This window comes from Oncorhynchus mykiss, chromosome 24, assembly GCF_057628025.1.
Source record: "Oncorhynchus mykiss isolate SJ-2025 chromosome 24, ASM5762802v1, whole genome shotgun sequence".
Taxonomy (NCBI): domain Eukaryota; kingdom Metazoa; phylum Chordata; class Actinopteri; order Salmoniformes; family Salmonidae; genus Oncorhynchus; species Oncorhynchus mykiss.
In genome coordinates this window covers 45233806-45256296 of record NC_143045.1, presented here as the reverse complement: position 1 = coordinate 45256296, position 22491 = coordinate 45233806, and the positions used below count along the sequence as shown (strand labels likewise).

The 22491-nt window shown below is 44.8% G+C and overlaps 1 protein-coding gene across 3 annotated transcripts in view; it reads left to right on the top strand.

The window, feature by feature from the left end:
* LOC118943990 (nectin 1b) overlaps window positions 1-22491 on the top strand; it is a 545472-nt gene that overhangs the window by 486097 nt on the left and 36884 nt on the right. For 2 of the 3 annotated variants that reach the window (XM_090219181.1, XM_036961057.2), the window contains exons 7-8: window positions 4702-4795; window positions 10090-10191. In XM_090219181.1, the coding sequence (XP_090075307.1) occupies window positions 4702-4795; window positions 10090-10191 (196 nt within the window). Of the gene's footprint in view, window positions 1-4698; window positions 4796-10089; window positions 10192-22491 lie in introns of all 3 variants that reach the window. The other variant, XM_090219182.1, reaches the window with a different exon arrangement.

Genomic DNA, 22491 nt, shown 5'->3' with positions numbered 1-22491 from the left:
GTCTGTCGGACTCTGTCTCTGACTCTGAGAGGAAAGGGCTCAATGTACCGACCATTGTGTTCACAACCCTGTCTGTCGGACTCTGTCTCTGACTCAGAGAGGAAAGGGCTCAATGTACGGACCATTGTGTTCACAACCCTGTCTGTCGGACTCTGTCTCTGACTCTGAGAGGAAAGGGCTCAATGTACGGACCATTGTGTTCACAACCCTGTCTGTCGGACTCTGTCTCTGACTCTGAGAGGAAAGGGCTAAATGTACGGACCATTGTGTTCACAACCCTGTCTGTCGGACTCTGTCTCTGACTCTGAGAGGAAAGGGCTCAATGTACCGACCATTGTGTTCACAACCATTTCTGTCGGATTCTGTCTCTGACTCTGAGAGGAAAGGGCTCAATGTACCGACCATTGTGTTCACAACCCTGTCTGTCGGACTCTGTCTCTGACTCTGAGAGGAAAGGGCTCAATGTACCGACCATTGTGTTCACAACCCTGTCTGTCGGACTCTGTCTCTGACTCAGAGAGGAAAGGGCTCAATGTACGGACCATTGTGTTCACAACCCTGTCTGTCGGACTCTGTCTCTGACTCAGAGAGGAAAGGGCTCAATGTACGGACCATTGTGTTCACAACCCTGTCTGTCGGACTCTGTCTCTGACTCAGAGAGGAAAGGGCTCAATGTACGGACCATTGTGTTCACAACCCTGTCTGTCGGACTCTGTCTCTGACTCAGAGAGGAAAGGGCTCAATTTACCGACCATTGTGTTCACAACCCTGTCTGTCGGACTCTGTCTCTGACTCAGAGAGGAAAGGGCTCAATGTACCGACCATTGTGTTCACAACCCTGTCTGTCGGACTCTGTCTCTGACTCTGAGAGGAAAGGGCTCAATGTACCGACCATTGTGTTCACAACCCTGTCTGTCGGACTCTGTCTCTGACTCAGAGAGGAAAGGGCTCAATGTACCGACCATTGTGTTCACAAACCTGTCTGTCGGACTCTGTCTCTGACTCTGAGAGGAAAGGGCTCAATGTACCGACCATTGTGTTCACAACCCTGTCTGTCGGACTCTGTCTCTGACTCAGAGAGGAAAGGGCTCAATGTACCGACCATTGTGTTCACAACCCTGTCTGTCGGACTCTGTCTCTGACTCAGAGAGGAAAGGGCTCAATGTACCGACCATTGTGTTCACAACCCTGTCTGTCGGACTCTGTCTCTGACTCTGAGAGGAAAGGGCTAAATGTACGGACCATTGTGTTCACAACCCTGTCTGTCGGACTCTGTCTCTGACTCAGAGAGGAAAGGGCTCCTTGTTTCCTCTGAGACCTCCATGAAACAGCTGGGCTGTGTTGTGAACACAGAGACAGAGTAGAGTCGCCGTCATGTGCTGGGTTGTGTTGTGCCTCGGGTGAGACCGTTGGCTGTGTGTGTGTGTGCGTGTGCGTGTGTGTGCGTGTGCGTGTGCGTGTGTGTGTGTAAGTGAGTGCACGTGTTCGTCCATGCATGCCTGTGTGCATATGTGTACATTTGTGTGTGCGTGTGTGTGTGGTGTCGTGCCTCTTGTGTTGGCAGAGAGGGTGCCACATGAATCAACAGCACGTAGAGTCTGTCTGGAAACAAGGTGATACGGAGTGGAAATAACAAGCATGAAAGAACGAGTTAAGAGGGGCACTCAGGCACAAAGTGTCCAGCGCATCAAAGAGACAGACTTGTAGAAAGGTCATGTTATTCAATAAGGATAGGGACCAGGTGGGGGAGGGAGGGGGATGTGTGTGTGTGTGTGTGTGTGTGTGTGTGTGTGTGTGTGTGTGTGTGTGTGTGTGTGTGTGTGTGTGTGTGTGTGTAAAGGGTGGGTGGAGAGGGAGAGTAAGTACATCTAGGTACACAGCTCTCTGTCAGTTCTCTCAGGATTCATTATCTTATATCAGGGCTGATAACGTGTCAGAAGTTGGCAGATGACATCTGAATGCTAACATGTTTGAGGGATGGGATCTGTTATCTGTAGTAATTACACATAGCTTCCCTCTGCTTTCCTCTGCTTCCTTCTGCTTCCTTCTGCTTCCCTCTGCTTCCTTCTGCTATCCTCTGCTTCCCTCTGCTATCCTCTGCTTCTCTCTGCTTCCTTATTCTTCCCTCTGCTTCCTTATTCTTCCCTCTGCTTCCCTCTGCTTCCTCCTGCTTTCCCCTGCTTATCTCTGCTTCCTTCTGCTATCCTCTCCTTCCCTCTGCTTACTTATTCTTCCCTCTGCTTCCTTCTGCTTCCCTCTGCTTCCTTCTGCTATCCTCTGCTTCCCTCTGCTTCCTTCTGCTTCCCCCTGCTTCCTTATTCTTCCCTCTGCTTCCTTATTCTTCCCTCTGCTTCCCTCTGCTTCCTTCTGCTTCCCTCTGCTTTCTTATTCTTCCCTCTGCTTCATTATTCGTCCCTCTGCTTCCTTCTGCTTCCCCCTGCTTCCTTATTCTTCCCTCTGCTTCCCGCTGCTTTCCTCTGCTTCCCTCTGCTTCCTTATTCTTCCCTCTGCTTCCCGCTGCTTCCCTCTGCTTCCCTCTGCTTCCTTATTCTTCCCTCTGCTTCCCGCTGTTTTCCTCTGCTTTCCTCTGCTTACCTCTGCTTCCTTCTGTTTCCTTCTGTTTTCCTCCGATTACCTCTGCTTCCTTATTCTTCCCTCTGCTTCCTTATTCTTCCCTCTGCTTCCTTATTCTTCCCTCTGCTTCCCACTGCTTCCTGCTGCTTCCTTATTCTTCCCTCTGCTTCCTTAGTCTTCCCTCTGCTTCCCACTGCTTCCCTCTGCTTCCCTCTGCTTCCTTATTCTTCCCTCTGCTTCCCGCTGTTTTCCTCTGCTTTCCTCTGCTTCCCTTTGCTTCCCTCTGCTTCCTTATTTTTCCCTCTGCTTCCCTCTGCTTACCGCTGCTTCCCTCTGCTTCCCGCTGCTTTACTCTGCTTCCTTCTGTTTCCTTCTGATTTCCTCCGATTACCTCTGCTTCTCTCTTCTTTCTTCTGCTTCCATCTGCTTCCCTCTGCTTCCCGCTGCTTTCCTCTGCTTCCTTCTGTTTCCTTCTGCTTCCATATGCTATCCTCTGCTTCCCTCTACTATCCTCTGCTTCCCTCTGCTATCCTCTGCTTCCCTCTGCTATCCTCTGCTTCCCTCTGCTATCCTCTGCTTCCCTCTGCTATCCTCGGCTTCCCTCTGCTATCCTCAGCTTCCCTCTGCTATCCTCTGCTTCCCTCTGCTCTCCTCGGCTTCCCTCTGCTCTTCTGTTTCATGTTATTATTTGAAAAAACTTCAACAAAATGGGAATGATGAGACTCCAATTACTGTACCCCACAGTGTTTGAGATGAGGCTTCATCAGGGCTTTATTGTATCTATTGCATCATCTTGTCCACATGTTTGTCTGTAGTTTGGTTTGATCTGGAAGGTTTGCCTGTAGTTTGGTTTGATCTGGACGGTTTGACTGTAGTTTGGTTTGATCTGGATGGTTTGTCTGTAGTTTGGTTTGATCTGGAAGGTTTGTCTGTAGTTTGGTTTGATCTGGATGGTTTGTCTGTAGTTTGGTTTGATCTGGAAGGTTTGTCTGTAGTTTGGTTTGATCTGGAAGGTTTGTCTGTAGTTTGGTTTGATCTGGAAGGTTTGTCTGTAGTTTGGTTTGATCTGGATGGTTTGTCTGTAGTTTGGTTTGATCTGGAAGGTTTGTCTGTAGTTTGGTTTGATCTGGAAGGTTTGTCTGTAGTTTGGTTTGATCTGGAAGGTTTGTCTGTAAAGGGTGAAAAAGGTTGAAAGGAACACTGACTATAAACAATAACATTGGGCAATCACAGCATTTTAATACCGGTTTACCAATAGAGACATATCAGTCATCTTAGGCAGGAGATCAATAGGAAGACTGTGTAGCCAATGGAACCCTATCTACAGGGTCCATAAGGCTCTTGTCAAAAGCAGTGCACTAAATTGAGAATAGGGTGCCATTTGAGACACACAAAGGACAAATATCTCTGGGGTTCCATGGCTTTAGAAGAGGATGTGGAAGAAGAAGAGCGAGAGGGAGTGAGAGGAAGAGGAAGAGGAAGAGGAAGAAGAAGGGGAAGAGGGAGAAGAGAGGGAGAGGGAAAGGGAGATCGTTTTAGTACCAGAGAGATAGACAACACAGGAGGAGAGGAGTAAAACCATTCCATTTTCTTCATATCTCCCTCACTGCTCAGGAAGGGTGACACATCTAACTAACTATCGCAGCGCAGTATGTAGAGGACTAGAGAGATACTAGAAACTAGAGGAATAGACAGCCTGTCCATCCTGAGGACTTGACTCATAATGGTCCATCTCCCCGCCCCCTCACACCCCCCCACCCACTGCCCTCCCTCCCCCGACCCTTCACCTCAGAGTCCTCAGAGTCCAATCAGCCAATCACAGCCGGGTCTGGTCTCATTAGAGCGGTCAGCCAATCAAAAGAGCAGAAAAGGTGGACAAACAGGAAATGGCTGCTGCTGCTGGCCCCATGGTCGGTCGGAACACGATGGTTGATGTCTGTCAGAACTCCGTCCGAACGATGGAGGGAAGAGGGAGAGAGAGACCAAGGCAAGTGCAGCCAGACAGCTTCTCATTACTGCAGTCATACAGGTTTAGTGGTGGGAGCAGGGCCTTGGTAGAAATGGAAAGTGAAAATCCCTCACCGTGCAGAGTGTCATGTTCTTCTTCTCTCCCTTCTGTGATAACAGGACCGACCTCCCGCCCGCCCACAAGCCGGCCCCTCCCCCGCCCAAAAAGAAGAGCAGCGATTTGAAGGGCCACTTGACATCCGATGACATCCAGGTAAGATCCTCCTCAATCCACCCACCAAGTGGTTGTGTCGCGAATGGCACACTATTTCCTACACAGTGCACTATGAGCTCTGGGACCCTGGTCAAAAGTAGTGCTCTATATAGGGCATAGGGTGCCATTTGGGACGGAACCCTTAAGCCTCAGCCTCTCCGCTTGATGTGTCTTGTTAGTCTGTCTGTCTGTCTGTCTGTCTGTCTGTCTGTCTGGGTTTTTCTTTCTGTCTGGGTTGTTCTGTCTGTCTGTCTGTCTGTCTGTCTGTCTGTCTGTCTGTCTGTCTGTCTTGGTTTGTCTGTCTGTCTGTCTGTCTGTCTGTCTGTCTGTCTGTCTGTCTGTCTGGGTTTTTCTTTCTGTCTGGGTTGTTCTGTCTGTCTGTCTGTCTGTCTGTCTGTCTGTCTGTCTGTCTATCTGGGTTGTTCTGTCTGTCTGTCTGTCTGTCTGTCTGTCTGTCTGTCTGTCTGTCTGTCTTGGTTTGTCTGTCTGTCTGTCTGGGTTTTTCTGTCATTACCTTTCTACTTTCTTTCATTTTCACAAACCTGTTTCTTAAAGGCAGATTACTCTGATATGATGCCAACTAAATCAAACGTCTTGCAATTTTTTGACTGACTGTCTGCACAAAATGGAATAGCAGGAAGCCAGACAGTCTGTATTTCCTGTTCATGTTGTGTTGTATAGAATACATATGACACTATTATTATTATGAATTAATTTATAACTATATAAAAGCCCCTTAGATGTTCTCATATATTCTCACAGATCCTAATGAAAATGCCCCTTAGATATTAATGTAGAATCCTCCAATCCTCAAAATGTAATTATTGGCAGAGTCAGGTCACTGGTGTTGAGTAATGTGCTGTTAAAAGTGGTGTAGGTCTTATTTATTTAAAATGTATATTGAAGTTAGAAGCAACAGCCTACAACTATTTTAACACCGTTTCGCGCTGCTCTGAGACAAGCATGGGGACTGATATTGATAAATCAATGAGATTTTTATTTTCACTTAATCTCCGTTTGGGTATTGGTTAGACAAGCAATAGAAAAATGAGGGTGCAGAAATGTTATGCTCTTACTGTAACCTTTATTTAACTAGGCCGTTAAGAACAAAATATTATTTACAAGGACATCCTACTCATTCTGTAGTACAGACATGACCTGCTCTCCCTTATGTAAGGAATTAGGCACATCCCATGTTTACTACAGTCTGTATTGTAGACTGCACAGTAGCCTAATCAACAAATAAACACATTTCATTAATAAAATAATGATAAAAAATACTATTTCAAAATGCAGATGTTGATTTAGTTGTGGATTCATAACGAATTACTATGTGAATAAATATCACTGATTTAAAGAAATATTGGAACAAAGTTGTCTAATGAAGGAAAACAATTTAGAATCCTCCAATTCTGCAGCCTACTCCCTACAGTCACGTTGTACAGCGCCATATTTTCCATTCTAACGGAAACAACATAATTCTAATCAAATTAATTAAGTAAAATATCTTAAAATCAATCCCATATACTATGTTATTACAAAAAAGGTTGTAAATTCTCTGGTAATGCCAATATGGAAGACTTTTAATAAATGTTTCTCAAAGAAGCCATCTGGCGGTCAAACTAGCAATAACTTGCATTAACAGAAAAACGGCTGACAATTAGATAACGTGCCATAGAATGCTGCAACAGCCCGCAAGGTGTCCCACAGTATGAAGCAACTTTTAAAGGAGGAACACTGTATGTCGGCCTCCTAAAGGCTAATGATGGCTTCATTAAGGTCCACATTACACAGAGGAACCAGACAAAGATATCCACTCTCTCCATTAATATTTGCTAAAATAATATAACATCTTCACGATTCAATAATTCAAAATGACATCACTTGAATTCAAACCCTTAACACAAACCACACAAATCCCAGCAGCATACCACCCTGCATACCACTGCTGGCTTGTTTCTGAAGCTAAGCAGGGTTGGTCCTGGTCAGTCCCTGGATGGGATACCAGGTGCTGCTGGAAGTGGTGTTGGAGGGGAAGTAGGAGGCACTCTTTCCTCTGGTCTAAAAGTGATTGGGGACACTGCCCTGTGTAGGGTGTCGTCTTTCGGATGGGACGTTAAACGGGTGTCTTGACTCTCTGAGGTCATTAAAAGATCCCATGGTACTTGTCGTAAGAGTAGGGCTGTTAACCCCGGTGTCTGGGATATATTCCCAATCTGGCCCTCAAACCATCACGGTCACCTAATAATCCCCAGTTTAAAATTGGCTCATTCATCCTCCTCCTCTCCCCTGTAACTATTCCCCAGGTTGTTGCTGTAAATGAGAACGTGTTCTCAGTCAACTTATCTGGTAAAATGTATTAAAAAATATCACGGCTCAGGCTAAGACCCAGATGCAGACACAGGAGGTAGATAGTTCCAGTCTCACTGCTTCTCAGAGGCGTCACTGAATTACGTGGCTCAAATCCAGGCTGCATCACATCCGGACCGTGATTGGGAGTCCTATAGGGTGGCGCACAATTGGCCCTGGGTCCAGGATGTTCCTAGCAGGGGCACAATACATTTACTCTAGATCCCCCTTTACCCTCTCTACCCTGTTCCCCAATGGTGTAACCAGTACTCCCAACTCTAAACCCCACTTTGCCATCTTCCCAAATGGTGTAACCGGTAATCTGTACTCTAAACCCTGCTTCACCCTGTTTCCCACTGGGTTAACCAGTAATCTGTACTCTAAACCTTGATTCACCCTGTTTCCCACTGGGTTAACCAGTAATCTGTACTCTAAACCCAGCTTCACCCTGTTCCCCAATGGGTTAACCAAGTAATCTGTACTCTAAACCCTGCTTCACCCTGTTCCCCAATGGGTTAATCACTATGCTGTACTCTAAACCCCTCTGGACCCTGTTCCCCAATGTTGTAACCAGTACTCCATACTCTGAACCCTAGTTATACCCTATTCCCTACCCTATTCCCTACCCTATGCCTTTTCATGTTCCACTTTGTGTCCCTGCTGAGAATATACACTACATGAACAGAAGTATGTGGACACCTGCTCGTCAAATATATAAAATCATGGGCATTAATATGGAGTTGGTTACCTCTGTGCTGCTATAACGGCCTCCACTCTTTTGGGGAGGCTTTCAAGTAGATGTTGGAACATTGAAGCCTGCTTCTATTCAGCCACAATAATATTAGTGATTTTTTTATTTTACTAGGCAAGTCAGATAAGAACAAATTCTTACTTACAATGACGGCCTAGGAACAGTGGTTTTCCTGCCTTGTTCAGCGGCAGAATTTTACCTTGTCAGCTCTGGGATTCGATCTAGCAACCTTTTGGTACTAGTATAATGCTCTAACCACTAGGCTACCTGCTATGATGTCTGGCACTGATGTTGGGCAATTAGGCCTGGCTCACAGTCAGTGTTTCATCTCAAAGGCGTTCAATGGGGTGGAGGTCAGGGCTCTGTGCAGTCAAGTTAATTTCTTCCATACTGATCTAGACAAACCATTTCTATATGGACCTTGCTATGTGCACGGGGGCATTGTCATGCTGAAACAGGAAACGGCCTTTCCCAAACTTTTGCAACAAATTTGGAAGCAGAGAATCATCTAGAATGTCATTCTATTCTGTAACATTAAGATTTCCCTTCCCTGGATCTGGCACTGTGCATTTGGGAATCTCCTGGCATCCACCAAACCCAGAATAGTCCACCGGACTGCCAAATGGAGCTAGGAACACAACCATTTCGCTTCAATCACAATAACATCTGCTAAATACAATGTTTGTTTGTGACCAATAGAATTTGATTTGAAGCGTGATTCATTTCTCTAGAGAACGCTTTTCCAATTCTCCAGAGTCCAATGACAGTGAGCTTTACGCCACTCTAGCCGACGCTTGGCATTGCGCAAGGTGATCTTAGGCTTGTGTGCGGCTTCTCGGCCATGGAATGGTGCTGACGTTGCTTCCAGGGTGAGTGTTGCAACCGAGGACAGAAGATTTGTATGCGCTACGTGCTTCAGCACTGATCTATACCATTCTGAGCTTGTGTGGTCTACCACTTCGCAGTCAAGTCGTTGTTGCTCCTAGATGTTTCCGCTTCACAATAACATAACTTACAGTTGACCTGGGAAGCTCTAGCAGGGCATAAATTTGATGAACTGACTTGTTGGAAAGGCATCCTGTGACGGTGCCACGTTGAAATCTCTTCAGTAAGGCCATTCTACTGTTAATGTTTGTCTATGGAGATTGAATGGCTGTGTGCTTGTTTTTATACACCTGTCAACCAACGGGTGTGGATGAAATAGCAAAATCCACTAATTTGAAGGGGTGTCCACATATTTTTATATATATAATGTATCTATTTCCTCATCACTTTAAAGAATGGAGAAGAATTTAGTCATGAATGTGAATGTTGCTAGATGATGGATACGAGGTCATACAGCTTCATCCATAAACCCTGTCTTGAGCAGAAAGCATATTACTGTGATGAGGAAAGATAAGAAACATTTCATAAACTCTGTCCTCTGTAAAACCACACAGATCCATAGACAGTTTAATACCAGGCAGAGCCATAGACAGTTTAATACCAGGCAGAGCCATAGACAGTTTAATACCAGGCAGAGCCATAGACAGTTTAATACCAGGCAGATCCATAGACAGTTTAATACCAGGCAGAGCCATAGACAGTTTAATACCAGGCAGAGCCATAGACAGTTTAATACCAGGCAGAGCCATAGACAGTTTAATACCAGGCAGAGCCATAGACAGTTTAATACCACACAGAGCCATAGACAGTTTAATACCAGGCAGAGCCATAGACAGTTTAATACCAGGCAGAGCCATAGACAGTTTATTACCAGGTAGAGCCATAGACAGTTTAATACCACACAGAGCCATAGACAGTTTAATACCACACAGAGCCATAGACAGTTGGCTTTGCTAACTAACCATCTGCAGTGAAACAACAGGGCTTTGTTAACTAACCATCTGCAGTGAAACAACATGGCTATGCTTGACACTGGCTCGATCTGTCCTAGTGACGTAATTTAGGTTGTCTCCATTCTTTCACCATTCCACTCGGAGCTGTGCGGTGTCTGAGCTGCATCAACATTTTACAAAGACATTTCATGTTTCTAAGAAAACACAATTTCTGAACAATACAATTGTTAGTGACATATTTCAGCGTGATTCCATAGTGCACTGTAAAACAGTGGCGAAACACACTGGTCACGGCCCAGATGACACCCTGTTGCCTGTGCACTGCTCTGGAGTCTGAGCTGTGATGTTTCCTGTAGGTGGTTCATCTGGACAAGGGCGAGGACATGCAGAAGCTTCCTCTCCAGCCTCCCTACTACGATATGGCGCCCTCCGAGTCAACCCCTTTCACTGACAAGCCGGTGAGTAAAGCCGCCTTAACCGAGGTCTACAGGTGTATAGACCAGGTGTACAGGGTACTGCAGAGCCATGTTGAACACCTGTATAAGCCAGGTGTTCAGGGTACTGCAGAGCCATGTTGAACACCTGTATAAGCCAGGTGTTCAGGGTACTGCAGAGCCACGTTGAACAGCTGTATAGACCAGGTGTTCAGGGTACTGCAGAGCCACGTTGAACAGCTGTATAGACCAGGTGTTCAGGGTACTGCAGAGCCACGTTGAACAGCTGTATAGACCAGGTGTTCAGGGTACTGCAGAGCCACGTTGAACAGCTGTATAGACCAGGTGTTCAGGGTACTGCAGAGCCACGTTGAACAGGTGTATAGACCAGGTGTTCAGGGTACTGCAGAGCCACGTTGAACAGCTGTATAGACCAGGTGTTCAGGGTACTGCAGAGCCATGTTGAACAGGTGTATAGACCAGGTGTTCAGGGTACTGCAGAGCCACGTTGAACAGCTGTATAGACCAGGTGTTCAGGGTACTGCAGAGCCACGTTGAACAGCTGTATAGACCAGGTGTTCAGGGTACTGCAGAGGCATGTTGAACAGCTGTATAGACCAGGTGTTCAGGGTACTGCAGAGCCACGTTGAACAGCTGTATAGACCAGGTGTTCAGGGTACTGCAGAGCCACGTTGAACAGCTGTATAGACCAGGTGTTCAGGGTACTGCAGAGCCACCCTGAACAGCTGTATAGACCAGGTGTTCAGGGTACTGCAGAGCCACGTTGAACAGCTGTATAGACCAGGTGTTCAGGGTACTGCAGAGCCACGTTGAACAGCTTTATAGACCAGGTGTTCAGGGTACTGCAGAGCCACGTTGAACAGCTGTATAGACCAGGTGTTCAGGGTACTGCAGAGCCACGTTGAACAGCTGTATAGACCAGGTGTTCAGGGTACTGCAGAGCCACGTTGAACAGCTGTATAGACCAGGTGTTCAGGGTACTGCCAGCTTCTACCTTAGCATCTGGATCTATTAGGCCAATGTACTGGAGGATACCTGGCCCAAATCTTCCTATCTCTGAGCAGGTGTAGTACAGGCCAGGGGGCTGCCTCTCTCTCTCTACCTCTACCTCTCTACCTCTACCTCTGCATTTCTACCTCTACCTCTCTACCCATACACCTCTACCCCTCCACCTCTACCTCTACCTCTCTACCTCTCTTCCTCTCTACTTTTACCTATATCACTACCTCTATCGCTATCTCTATCTCTACCTCTCTACCTCTCCCTCTCTACTTCTACCCATCTACCTCTACTTCTATCTCTCTACCTCTATTGCTACCTCTCTACTGCTCTACCTCTAACTCTACCTCTTCCTCTCTACCTCTCTATGTCTCTACCTATACCTCTCTACCTCTCTTCCTCTCTACCTCTACCCCTCTACCTCTTCCTCTACCCCTCTACCTCTACCCCTCTACTGCTCTACCTCTACTTCTCTACCTCTTCCTCTCTACCTCTCTAACTCTCTACCTCTTCCTCTCTACCTCTCTACCTCTCTACCTCTTCCTCTCTACCTCTATACCTCTCTGTCTCCACCTAAACCAATATACCTCTACCTCTCTACCTCTACCCCTCTACCTCTTCCTCTCTACCTCTATGTCTTTACCTCTACCTCCCTACCCCTCTATCTCTACCTCTCTACTGCTCTACCTCTACCTCTCTATGTCTCTACCTCTACCTCTACCTCTACCCCTCTACCTTTCTACCTCTATACCTCTACATCTCTTCTTCTAACTCTCTACCTCTACCCCTCTACTGCTCTACCTCTACCTCTCTACCTCTACCTCTCTACCTCTTCCTCTACGTCTCTACCTCTACCTCTACCAATCAAATGGTTTAGAACACCATTCAAGGGGTTTCCTTTATGTTTAGTCTTTTCTACATTGTAGAATAATAGTGAAGACATCAACACTATGAAATAACACATTGAATCATGTTTTAAAAATAAAGTGTTCAAACAATCAAAATATATTTTATATTTGAAATTCTTCTAATTGCGACCCTGTGCCTTGATGACAGCTTTGCATACGCTTGGCATTCTCTCAACCAGCTTCATGAGCTAGTCACCTGCAATGCTTTTTAATTAACAGGTGCCTTCTTCAAAGTTAACTTGTGGAATTTCTTTCCTTCCTAATGCGTTTGAGCCAATCAGTTGTGTTGTGACAAGGTAGGGGTGGTGTACAGAAGACAGCCCTATTTGGTAAAAGACCCAGTCCATATTATGGCAACAACAGCTCAAATAGGCAGAGAAACAACAGTCCATCATTACTTTAAGACATGAAGGTCAGTCAATGCAGAACATTTCAAAAACATTGAAAGTTTCTTCAGGTCCAGTCGCAAAAACCATCTAGTGCTGTGATGAAACTGGATCTCATGAGGACCGACACAGGAAAGGAAGACCCTCTTAGACTCTGCTGCAGAGGAGAAGTTCATTTGAGTTGCCAGCTTCAGAAATTGCAGCCCAAATAAATGCTTCACAGAGTTCAAGTAACAGAAACATCTCAACATCAACTGTTCAGAGGAGACTGCGTGAATCAGGCCTTCGTGGTCAAATTGCTGCAAGAAACAACTACTAAAGGACACCAATAAATGTGTCCTTTGGTCTGGAGTCCAAATTGGAGATTTTTGGTTCCAACTGCCATGTCTTTGTGAGAAATGGTGTGGGTGAACGGATGATCTCCGCATGTGTATTTCCCACTGTGAAGCATGGAGGAGGAGGTGTTATGGTGTGGGGGTGCTTTGCTGCTGACACTGTCTGTGATTTATTTAGAATTCAAGGCATACTTAACCAGCATGGTTACCACAGCATTCTGCAGCGATATGCCATCCCATCTTGTTTGGTCTTAGTGGGACTATAATTTTTTAGAAAAGGGTACTAAAGGACACCAATAAGAAGAAGATACTTGCTTGGGCCAAGAAGCACGGGCAATGGACATTAGACCGGAGGAAATGTGACCTTTGGTCTGGAGTTAAAATTTGAGATTTTTGGTTCCAACCACCGTGTCTTTGTGAGACGCGGTGGGGGAGAACGGATGATCTCCGCATGTGTATTTACAACCGTAAAGCATGGAGGAGGAGGTGTTATCCTGTGGAGGTGCTTTGCTGGTAACACTTAACCAGCATGGCTACCACAGCCTTCTGCAAAGAAACACCATCCCATCTGGTTTGGGCTTAGTGGTACTATCATTTATTTTTCAACAGGACAATGACCCAACACATCTCCAGGCTGTGTAAGGGCTATTTGACCAAGAAGGAGAGTGATGGAGTGCTGTGTCAGATGACCTGGTCTCCACAATCACCCGACCTCAACACCAACTGAGATAGTTTGGCATGAATTGGACTGCAAATTGAAGGAAAAGCAGCCAACAAGCGCTACGCATACGTGGGAACTCCTTCAAGACTGTTGGAAAAGCATTCCAGGTGAAGCTAGTTGAGAGAATGCCAACAGTGTCCAAAGCTGTCATCAAGGCAATGGGGCTATTTGAAAAATCTAAAATCTCAAATACATATATATATATATATATATATATATATATATCTCGATGTCGACCTCTACCTCTCCACCCCTCTCATTATCTCTATACGCTATCTCTATCTATACCTCTATCTCTGTGTCTACTTCTATCTCTGCCTATACCTCTCTGCATCTACCTCTCTGCCTCTACCTCTCAACAAATATCTCTACCTCTATCTCTATCTCTACCTCTACCTCTATCTATATCTCTATCTCTACCTCTATCTCTACCTCTAACTCTACCTCTATCTCTACCTCTGTCTATATATCTACCTCTATCTCTATCACTACCTCTATCTCTACCTCTACCTCTACCTCTACCTCTATCTCTACCTCTAGCTCTACCTCTATCTCTACCTCTATCTCTACCTCTCTACCTCTACATATATCTCTATCTCTATCTCTCTACTGCTACCTCTCTAACTATACCTTTACCTCTCCACCTCTACCTCTCTACCTCTACCTCTACCTCTCTACCTTTATCTCTACCTCTATCTATACCTCTCTATCTCTACCTCTCTACCTCTTCCTCTAGCATGTACCTCCTGTAAATCCATCAGCAGCATCACCTCCTGTAAACCCATCAGCATCATTTACCTCCTGTAAATCCATCAGCAACATTTACCTCCTGTAAACCCATCAGCAGCATTCACCTCCTGTAAATCCATCAGCAGCATTTACCTCCTGTAAACCCATCAGCAGCATTCACCTCCTGTAAACCCATCAGCAGCGTTCACCTCCTGTAAATCCATCAGCAGCATTTACCTCCTGTAAACCCATCAGCAGCATTTACCACCTGTAAACTCATCAGCAGCATTCACCTCCTGTAAATCCATCAGCAGCATTTACCTCCTGTAAACCCATCAGCAGCATTTACCTCCTGTGAACCCATCAGCAGCATTTTCAGTGCCTTGCGTAAGTATTCACCCCCTTGGTGTTTTTCCTATTTTGTTTTATTACAACCTGTAATATAAATAGATTTTTATTTGGATTTCATGTAATGGACATACACAGAATAGTCTAAATTGGTGAAGTGAAATTGAAAAAAATTACTGTTTCAAAAAAATTCTTACAAATAAATACATGGAAAAGTGGTGTGTGCATATGTATTCACCCCCTTTGCTATGAAGCCCCTAGATAAGATCTGGTGCAACCAATTACCTTCAGAAGTCACATAATTAGTTAAATAATGTCAAACCTGTGCAATCTAAGTGTCACATGATCTCAGTATATATACACCTGTTTTGAAAGGCCCCAGAGTCTGCAACACCACTCAGCAAGGGGCACCACCAAGCAAGCGGCACTATGAAGACCAAGGAGCTCTCCAAACAGGTCATGGACAAAGTTGTGGAGAAGTACAGATCAGGGTTGGGTTATAAAAACATATCTGAAACTTTGAACATCCCACAGAGCACCATTAAATCCATTATAAAAAAATGGAAAGAATATGACACCACAACAACCCTGCCAAGAGAGGGCCGCCCACCAAAACTCACGGACAAGGCAAGGAGCGCATTAATCAGAGAGTCAACAAAGAGACCAAAGATAACCCAGAAGGAGCTGCAAAGCTCCACAGCGGAGATTGGAGTGTCTTTCCATATGATTACTTTAAGCCATACACTCCACAGAGCTGGGCTTTACGGAAGAGTATCCAGAAAAAAATAAGCTGACATGTTTGGTGTTCTCCAAAAGGCATGTGGGAGACTCCCCAAACATATGGAAGAAGGTACTCTGGTCAGATGAGACTAACATTGAGCTTTTTGGCCATCAAGAAAAATGCTATGTCTGGCACAAACCCAATGCCTCTCATCACACAGAGAACACCATCCACACAGTGAAGCATGGCATTATCATGCTGTGGGTTTGTTTTTCATCGGCAAGTACTGGGAAACTGGTCATGATGGACCGCACTAAATACAGGGGATTCTTGAGGGAAACCTGGAGGTTCACCTTCCAGCGGGTCAATGACCCTAAGCATACAGCTAAAGCTACGCTCGAGTGGTTTAATGGGAAACATTTAAATGTCTTGGAATGGCCTAGTCAAAGCCCAGACCTCAATCCAATTGGGAATCGGAATCCTTCCAACTTGAAGGAGCTGGAGCAGTTTTATCTTGAACAATGCGAAAAAATCCCAGTGGCTGCATGTGCCAAACTTGCAGTTGTAGTTTCTGCAAAAGGTGGCTCTACAAAGTCTCTTCTAGGTAAAGCCCCACCTTATCTCAGCTCACTGGTCACCATAGCAACACCCACCCATAATTCACTGGTCATCCCCAAAGCCAAAACTTCCTTTGGCTGCCTTTCCATCCAGTTCTCTGCTGCCAATGACTCAAACAAATTGCAAAAATCACTGAAACCGGAGTCTTATATCTTTCTCTCTAACGTTACCTTCTTCAGGATTGGTGTCCCTTCCACAGGATGGTTGAGCTAATGTAGGCTAATGCAATTAGCATGAGGTTGTAAGTGACAAGAACATTTCACAGGATATAAACATATCTGATATTGGCAGAAAGCTTAAATTCTTGTTAATCTAACTGCACTATCCAATTTACAGTAGCTATTACAGTGAAAGAACACCATGCTATTGTTTGAGGAGAGTGCACAGTTTTCAACATGAAAAGTTACTAATAAACAAATTAGGTACATATGGGCAGTATTGATACAAAAGTTTTAACAGGAATGCAATGGTTCTTTGTATCAGTCTAAAATGTTCATCTAGTGGCCAAAATCTAAATTGCAGCTGGGCTGGAATACTTCTCTGGCATTTCAAAGATGATGGTACAAAAAAAATACTAAGAAACGGTTTGTTATATTCTACCACATTCCGTTCACATTTCCACAAACTTCCAAGTGTTTTCTTTCAAATGGTACCAAGAATATGCATATCCTTGCTTCAGGGCCTGAGCTACAGGCAGTTAGATTTGGGTATAGCTCATTGAGTCTCACAGTTGACTAAGTGTTTGCCTTGTAGTCAATGTCGACTGCAAGCTAGCTGGGGTGTTTTGGCTCTGCTAATCACACACACACACACACACACACACACACACACACACACACACACACACACACACACACACACACACACACACACACACACACACACACACACACACACACACACACACACACACACACACACACACACTAACACACACACACACACACTAACACACACACACACACACACACACTAACACACACAGAGACTTCCCAGAAAATGTGTGTCAGTGTGAGGCTCATGGTTTGTCAACTTGTCACAAAGTTGAACAATGTCTGTGTCTGATGTTCAATATAAATGTCATGTTCTTTTCACCCTGGACTGCTTGACAGTAGGGCTTTTTAGGCTTGGTCTGCCTGATCACAAGATTATGCCAGAGGTTTGTGTTGTCACCAGGCTTGACTGCAGGGCTTTTTAGGCTTGGTCTGCCTGATCACAAGATTATGCCAGAGGTTTGTGTTGTCACCAGGCTTGACAGTAGGGCTTTTTAGGCTTGGTCTGCCTGATCACAAGATTATGCCAAAGGTTTGTGTTGTCACCAGGCTTGACATCAGGGCTTTTTAGGCTTGGTCTGCCTGATCACAAGATTATGCCAGAGGTCTGTGTTGTCACCAGGCTTTAAGTTATTCACAAAAGTTTTTCACAAAAGCATGACTCACAGATTGAATTATAGATGTTCAAACTGATGTGTCAAAGCGTTGTCAAAGTAGCAGTGAACCATACGATACAGTGACATCGTACACAGATTAAAACAACATGTCTGGAGGGGAGAACCGAGCACAGCAGTTTTCATCCCTTTCTATTTAGTTGCTTGGTAATGTGGAAATCCTCAGGTCTGGAAACTAATACTAATTAAACAAATTGTGTCGTCAACACACAGCAGGGTACACATATACACCATAACCTGACCACGTTGGTCAAATACTGTAGTCAACACACAATCTAATGTCTAGTTTGGTCCCAGTAATATCTGTTATAAATCACTGCTTGTAATCCTAGTTATTAACTACTGCACGTGGATACGAAAGAAAACGGCATGAACCCTCTTAGGCCTCACTCCCTCCTATCTGAGATATCTACTGCAGCCCTCACCCTCCACATACAACACCCGTTCTGCCAGTCACATTCTGTTAAAGGTCCCCCAAGCACACACATCCTTGGGTCACTCGTCTTTTCAGTTCGCTGCAGCAAGCAACTGGAACGAGCTGCAACAATCACTCAAACTGGACAGTTTTATCTCAATCTCTTCATTCAAAGACTCAATCATGGACACTCTTACTGACAGTTGTGGCTGCTTTGCGTGATGTATTGTTGTCTCTACCTTCTTGCCCTTTGTGCTGTTGACTGGACCAATAATGTTTGTACCATGTTTTGTGTTGCTACCATGTTGTTGTCATGTGTTGCTACCATGTTGTCGTCATGTGTTGCTGCCTTGCTATGTTGTTGTCTTTAAGTCTCTCTTGTTGTCATGTGTTGCTACCATGTTGTCGTCATGTGTTGCTGCCATGTTGTCGTCATGTGTTGCTACCAATGTAGTCGTCATGTGTTGCTGCCATGTTGTTGTCATGTGTTGCTGCCTTGCTATGTTGTTGTCTTTAAGTCTCTCTTGTTGTCATGTGTTGCTACCATGTTGTCGTCATGTGTTGCTACCATGTTGTTGTCATGTGTTGCTGCCCTGCTATGTTGTTGTCTTTAAGTCTCTCTTGGTGTCATGTGTTGCTGCCATGTTGTCGTCATGTGTTGCTACCATGTTGTTGTCATGTGTTGCTGCCATGTTGTCGTCATGTGTTGCTGCCTTGCTATGTTGTTGTCTTTACGTCTCTCTTGTTGTCATGTGTTGCTACCATGTTGTCGTCATGTGTTGCTGCCATGTTGTTGTCATGTGTTGCTGCCTTGCTATGTTGTTGTCTTTAAGTCTCTCTTGTTGTCATGTGTTGCTGCCATGTTGTCGTCATGTGTTGCTACCATGTTGTCGTGATGTGTTGCTGCCATGTTGTCATGTGTTGCTGCCTTGCTATGTTGTTGTCTTTAAGTCTCTCTTGTTGTCATGTGTTGCTACTATGTTGTTGTCATGTGTTGCTGCCATGTTGTTGTCATGTGTTGCTGCCTTGCTATGTTGTTGTCTTTCAGTCTCTCTTGTTGTCATGTGTTGCTGCCATGTTGTCGTCATGTGTTGCTACCATGTTGTCGTCATGTGTTGCTGCCATGTTGTTGTCATGTGTTGCTGCCTTGCTATGTTGTTGTCTTTAAGTCTCTCTTTTTGTCATGTGTTGCTGCCATGTTGTTGTCATGTGTTGCTGCCATGTTGTTGTCATGTGTTGCTGCCATGTTATTGTCTTTCAGTCTCTCTTGTTGTCATGTGTTGCTGCCATGTTGTTGTCATGTGTTGCTGCCATGTTGTTGTCATGTGTTGCTGCCATGTTGTCATCATGTGTTGCTACCATGTTGTTGTCATGTGTTGCTGCCATGTTGTTGTCATGTGTTGCTGCCATGTTGTCATCATGTGTTGCTACCATGTTGTTGTCATGTGTTGCTGCCATGTTGTTGTCATTAAGTCTCTCTTGTTGTCATGTGTTGCTACCATGTTGTTGTCATGTGTTGCTGCCTTGCTGTGTTGTCTTTAAGTCTCTCTTTATGTAGTGTTGTGCTGTCTCTCTTGTTGTCATGTGTTGCTGCCATGTTGTTGTCATGTGTTGCTGCCATGTTGTTGTCTTTAAGTCTCTCTTGTTGTCATGTGTTGCTGCCATGTTGTTGTCATGTGTTGCTGCCTTGCTGTGTTGTTGTCTTTAAGTCTCTCTTTATGTAGTGTTGTGCTGTCTCTCTTGTTTTCATTTGTTGCTGCCATGTTGTTGTCATGTGTTGCTGCCATGTTGTTGTCATGTGTTGCTGCCATGTTATTGTCTTTAAGTCTCTCTTGTTGTCATGTGTTGCTGCCATGTTGTTGTCATGTGTTGCTGCCATGTTGTTGTCATGTGTTGCTGCCATGTTGTCATCATGTGTTGCTACCATGTTGTTGTCATGTGTTGCTGCCATGTTGTTGTCATGTGTTGCTGCCATGTTGTCATCATGTGTTGCTACCATGTTGTTGTCATGTGTTGCTGCCATGTTGTTGTCATTAAGTCTCTCTTGTTGTCATGTGTTGCTACCATGTTGTTGTCATGTGTTGCTGCCTTGCTGTGTTGTCTTTAAGTCTCTCTTTATGTAGTGTTGTGCTGTCTCTCTTGTTGTCATGTGTTGCTGCCATGTTGTTGTCATGTGTTGCTGCCATGTTGTTGTCTTTAAGTCTCTCTTGTTGTCATGTGTTGCTGCCATGTTGTTGTCATGTGTTGCTGCCTTGCTGTGTTGTTGTCTTTAAGTCTCTCTTTATGTAGTGTTGTGCTGTCTCTCTTGTTTTCATTTGTTGCTGCCATGTTGTTGTCATGTGTTGCTGCCATGTTGTTGTCATGTGTTGCTGCCTTGCTGTGTTGTTGTCTTTAAGTCTCTCTTTATGTAGTGTTGTGCTGTCTCTCTTGTTGTCATGTGTTGCTGCCATGTTGTTGTCATGTGTTGCTACCATGTTGTCGTCATGTGTTGCTGCCTTGCTATGTTGTTGTCTTTAAGTCTCTCTTGTTGTCATGTGTTGCTACTATGTTGTCGTCATGTGTTGCTGCCATATTGTCGTCATGTGTTGCTACCAATGTAGTCGTCATGTGTTGCTGCCATGTTGTTGTCATGTGTTGCTGCCTTGCTATGTTGTTGTCTTTAAGTCTCTCTTGTTGTCATGTGTTGCTACCATGTTGTCGTCATGTGTTGCTACCATGTTGTTGTCATGTGTTGCTGCCTTGCTATGTTGTTGTCTTTAAGTCTCTCTTGGTGTCATGTGTTGCTGCCATGTTGTCGTCATGTGTTGCTACCATGTTGTTGTCATGTGTTGCTGCCATGTTGTCGTCATGTGTTGCTGCCTTGCTATGTTGTTGTCTTTACGTCTCTCTTGTTGTCATGTGTTGCTACCATGTTGTCGTCATGTGTTGCTGCCATGTTGTTGTCATGTGTTGCTGCCTTGCTATGTTGTTGTCTTTAAGTCTCTCTTGTTGTCATGTGTTGCTGCCATGTTGTCGTCATGTGTTGCTACCATGTTGTCGTGATGTGTTGCTGCCATGTTGTCATGTGTTGCTGCCTTGCTATGTTGTTGTCTTTAAGTCTCTCTTGTTGTCATGTGTTGCTACTATGTTGTTGTCATGTGTTGCTGCCATGTTGTTGTCATGTGTTGCTGCCTTGCTATGTTGTTGTCTTTCAGTCTCTCTTGTTGTCATGTGTTGCTGCCATGTTGTCGTCATGTGTTGCTACCATGTTGTCGTCATGTGTTGCTGCCATGTTGTTGTCATGTGTTGCTGCCTTGCTATGTTGTTGTCTTTAAGTCTCTCTTTTTGTCATGTGTTGCTGCCATGTTGTTGTCATGTGTTGCTGCCATGTTGTTGTCATGTGTTGCTGCCATGTTATTGTCTTTAAGTCTCTCTTGTTGTCATGTGTTGCTGCCATGTTGTTGTCATGTGTTGCTGCCATGTTGTTGTCATGTGTTGCTGCCATGTTGTCATCATGTGTTGCTACCATGTTGTTGTCATGTGTTGCTGCCATGTTGTTGTCATGTGTTGCTGCCATGTTGTCATCATGTGTTGCTACCATGTTGTTGTCATGTGTTGCTGCCATGTTGTTGTCATTAAGTCTCTCTTGTTGTCATGTGTTGCTACCATGTTGTTGTCATGTGTTGCTGCCTTGCTGTGTTGTCTTTAAGTCTCTCTTTATGTAGTGTTGTGCTGTCTCTCTTGTTGTCATGTGTTGCTGCCATGTTGTTGTCATGTGTTGCTGCCATGTTGTTGTCTTTAAGTCTCTCTTGTTGTCATGTGTTGCTGCCATGTTGTTGTCATGTGTTGCTGCCTTGCTGTGTTGTTGTCTTTAAGTCTCTCTTTATGTAGTGTTGTGCTGTCTCTCTTGTTTTCATTTGTTGCTGCCATGTTGTTGTCATGTGTTGCTGCCATGTTGTTGTCATGTGTTGCTGCCATGTTATTGTCTTTAAGTCTCTCTTGTTGTCATGTGTTGCTGCCATGTTGTTGTCATGTGTTGCTGCCATGTTGTTGTCATGTGTTGCTGCCATGTTGTCATCATGTGTTGCTACCATGTTGTTGTCATGTGTTGCTGCCATGTTGTTGTCATGTGTTGCTGCCATGTTGTCATCATGTGTTGCTACCATGTTGTTGTCATGTGTTGCTGCCATGTTGTTGTCATTAAGTCTCTCTTGTTGTCATGTGTTGCTACCATGTTGTTGTCATGTGTTGCTGCCTTGCTGTGTTGTCTTTAAGTCTCTCTTTATGTAGTGTTGTGCTGTCTCTCTTGTTGTCATGTGTTGCTGCCATGTTGTTGTCATGTGTTGCTGCCATGTTGTTGTCTTTAAGTCTCTCTTGTTGTCATGTGTTGCTGCCTTGCTGTGTTGTTGTCTTTAAGTCTCTCTTTATGTAGTGTTGTGCTGTCTCTCTTGTTTTCATTTGTTGCTGCCATGTTGTTGTCATGTGTTGCTGCCATGTTGTTGTCATGTGTTGCTGCCTTGCTGTGTTGTTGTCTTTAAGTCTCTCTTTATGTAGTGTTGTGCTGTCTCTCTTGTTGTCATGTGTTGCTGCCATGTTGTTGTCATGTGTTGCTACCATGTTGTCGTCATGTGTTGCTGCCATGTTGTTGTCATGTGTTGCTGCCTTGCTGTGTTGTTGTCTTTAAGTCTCTCTTTATG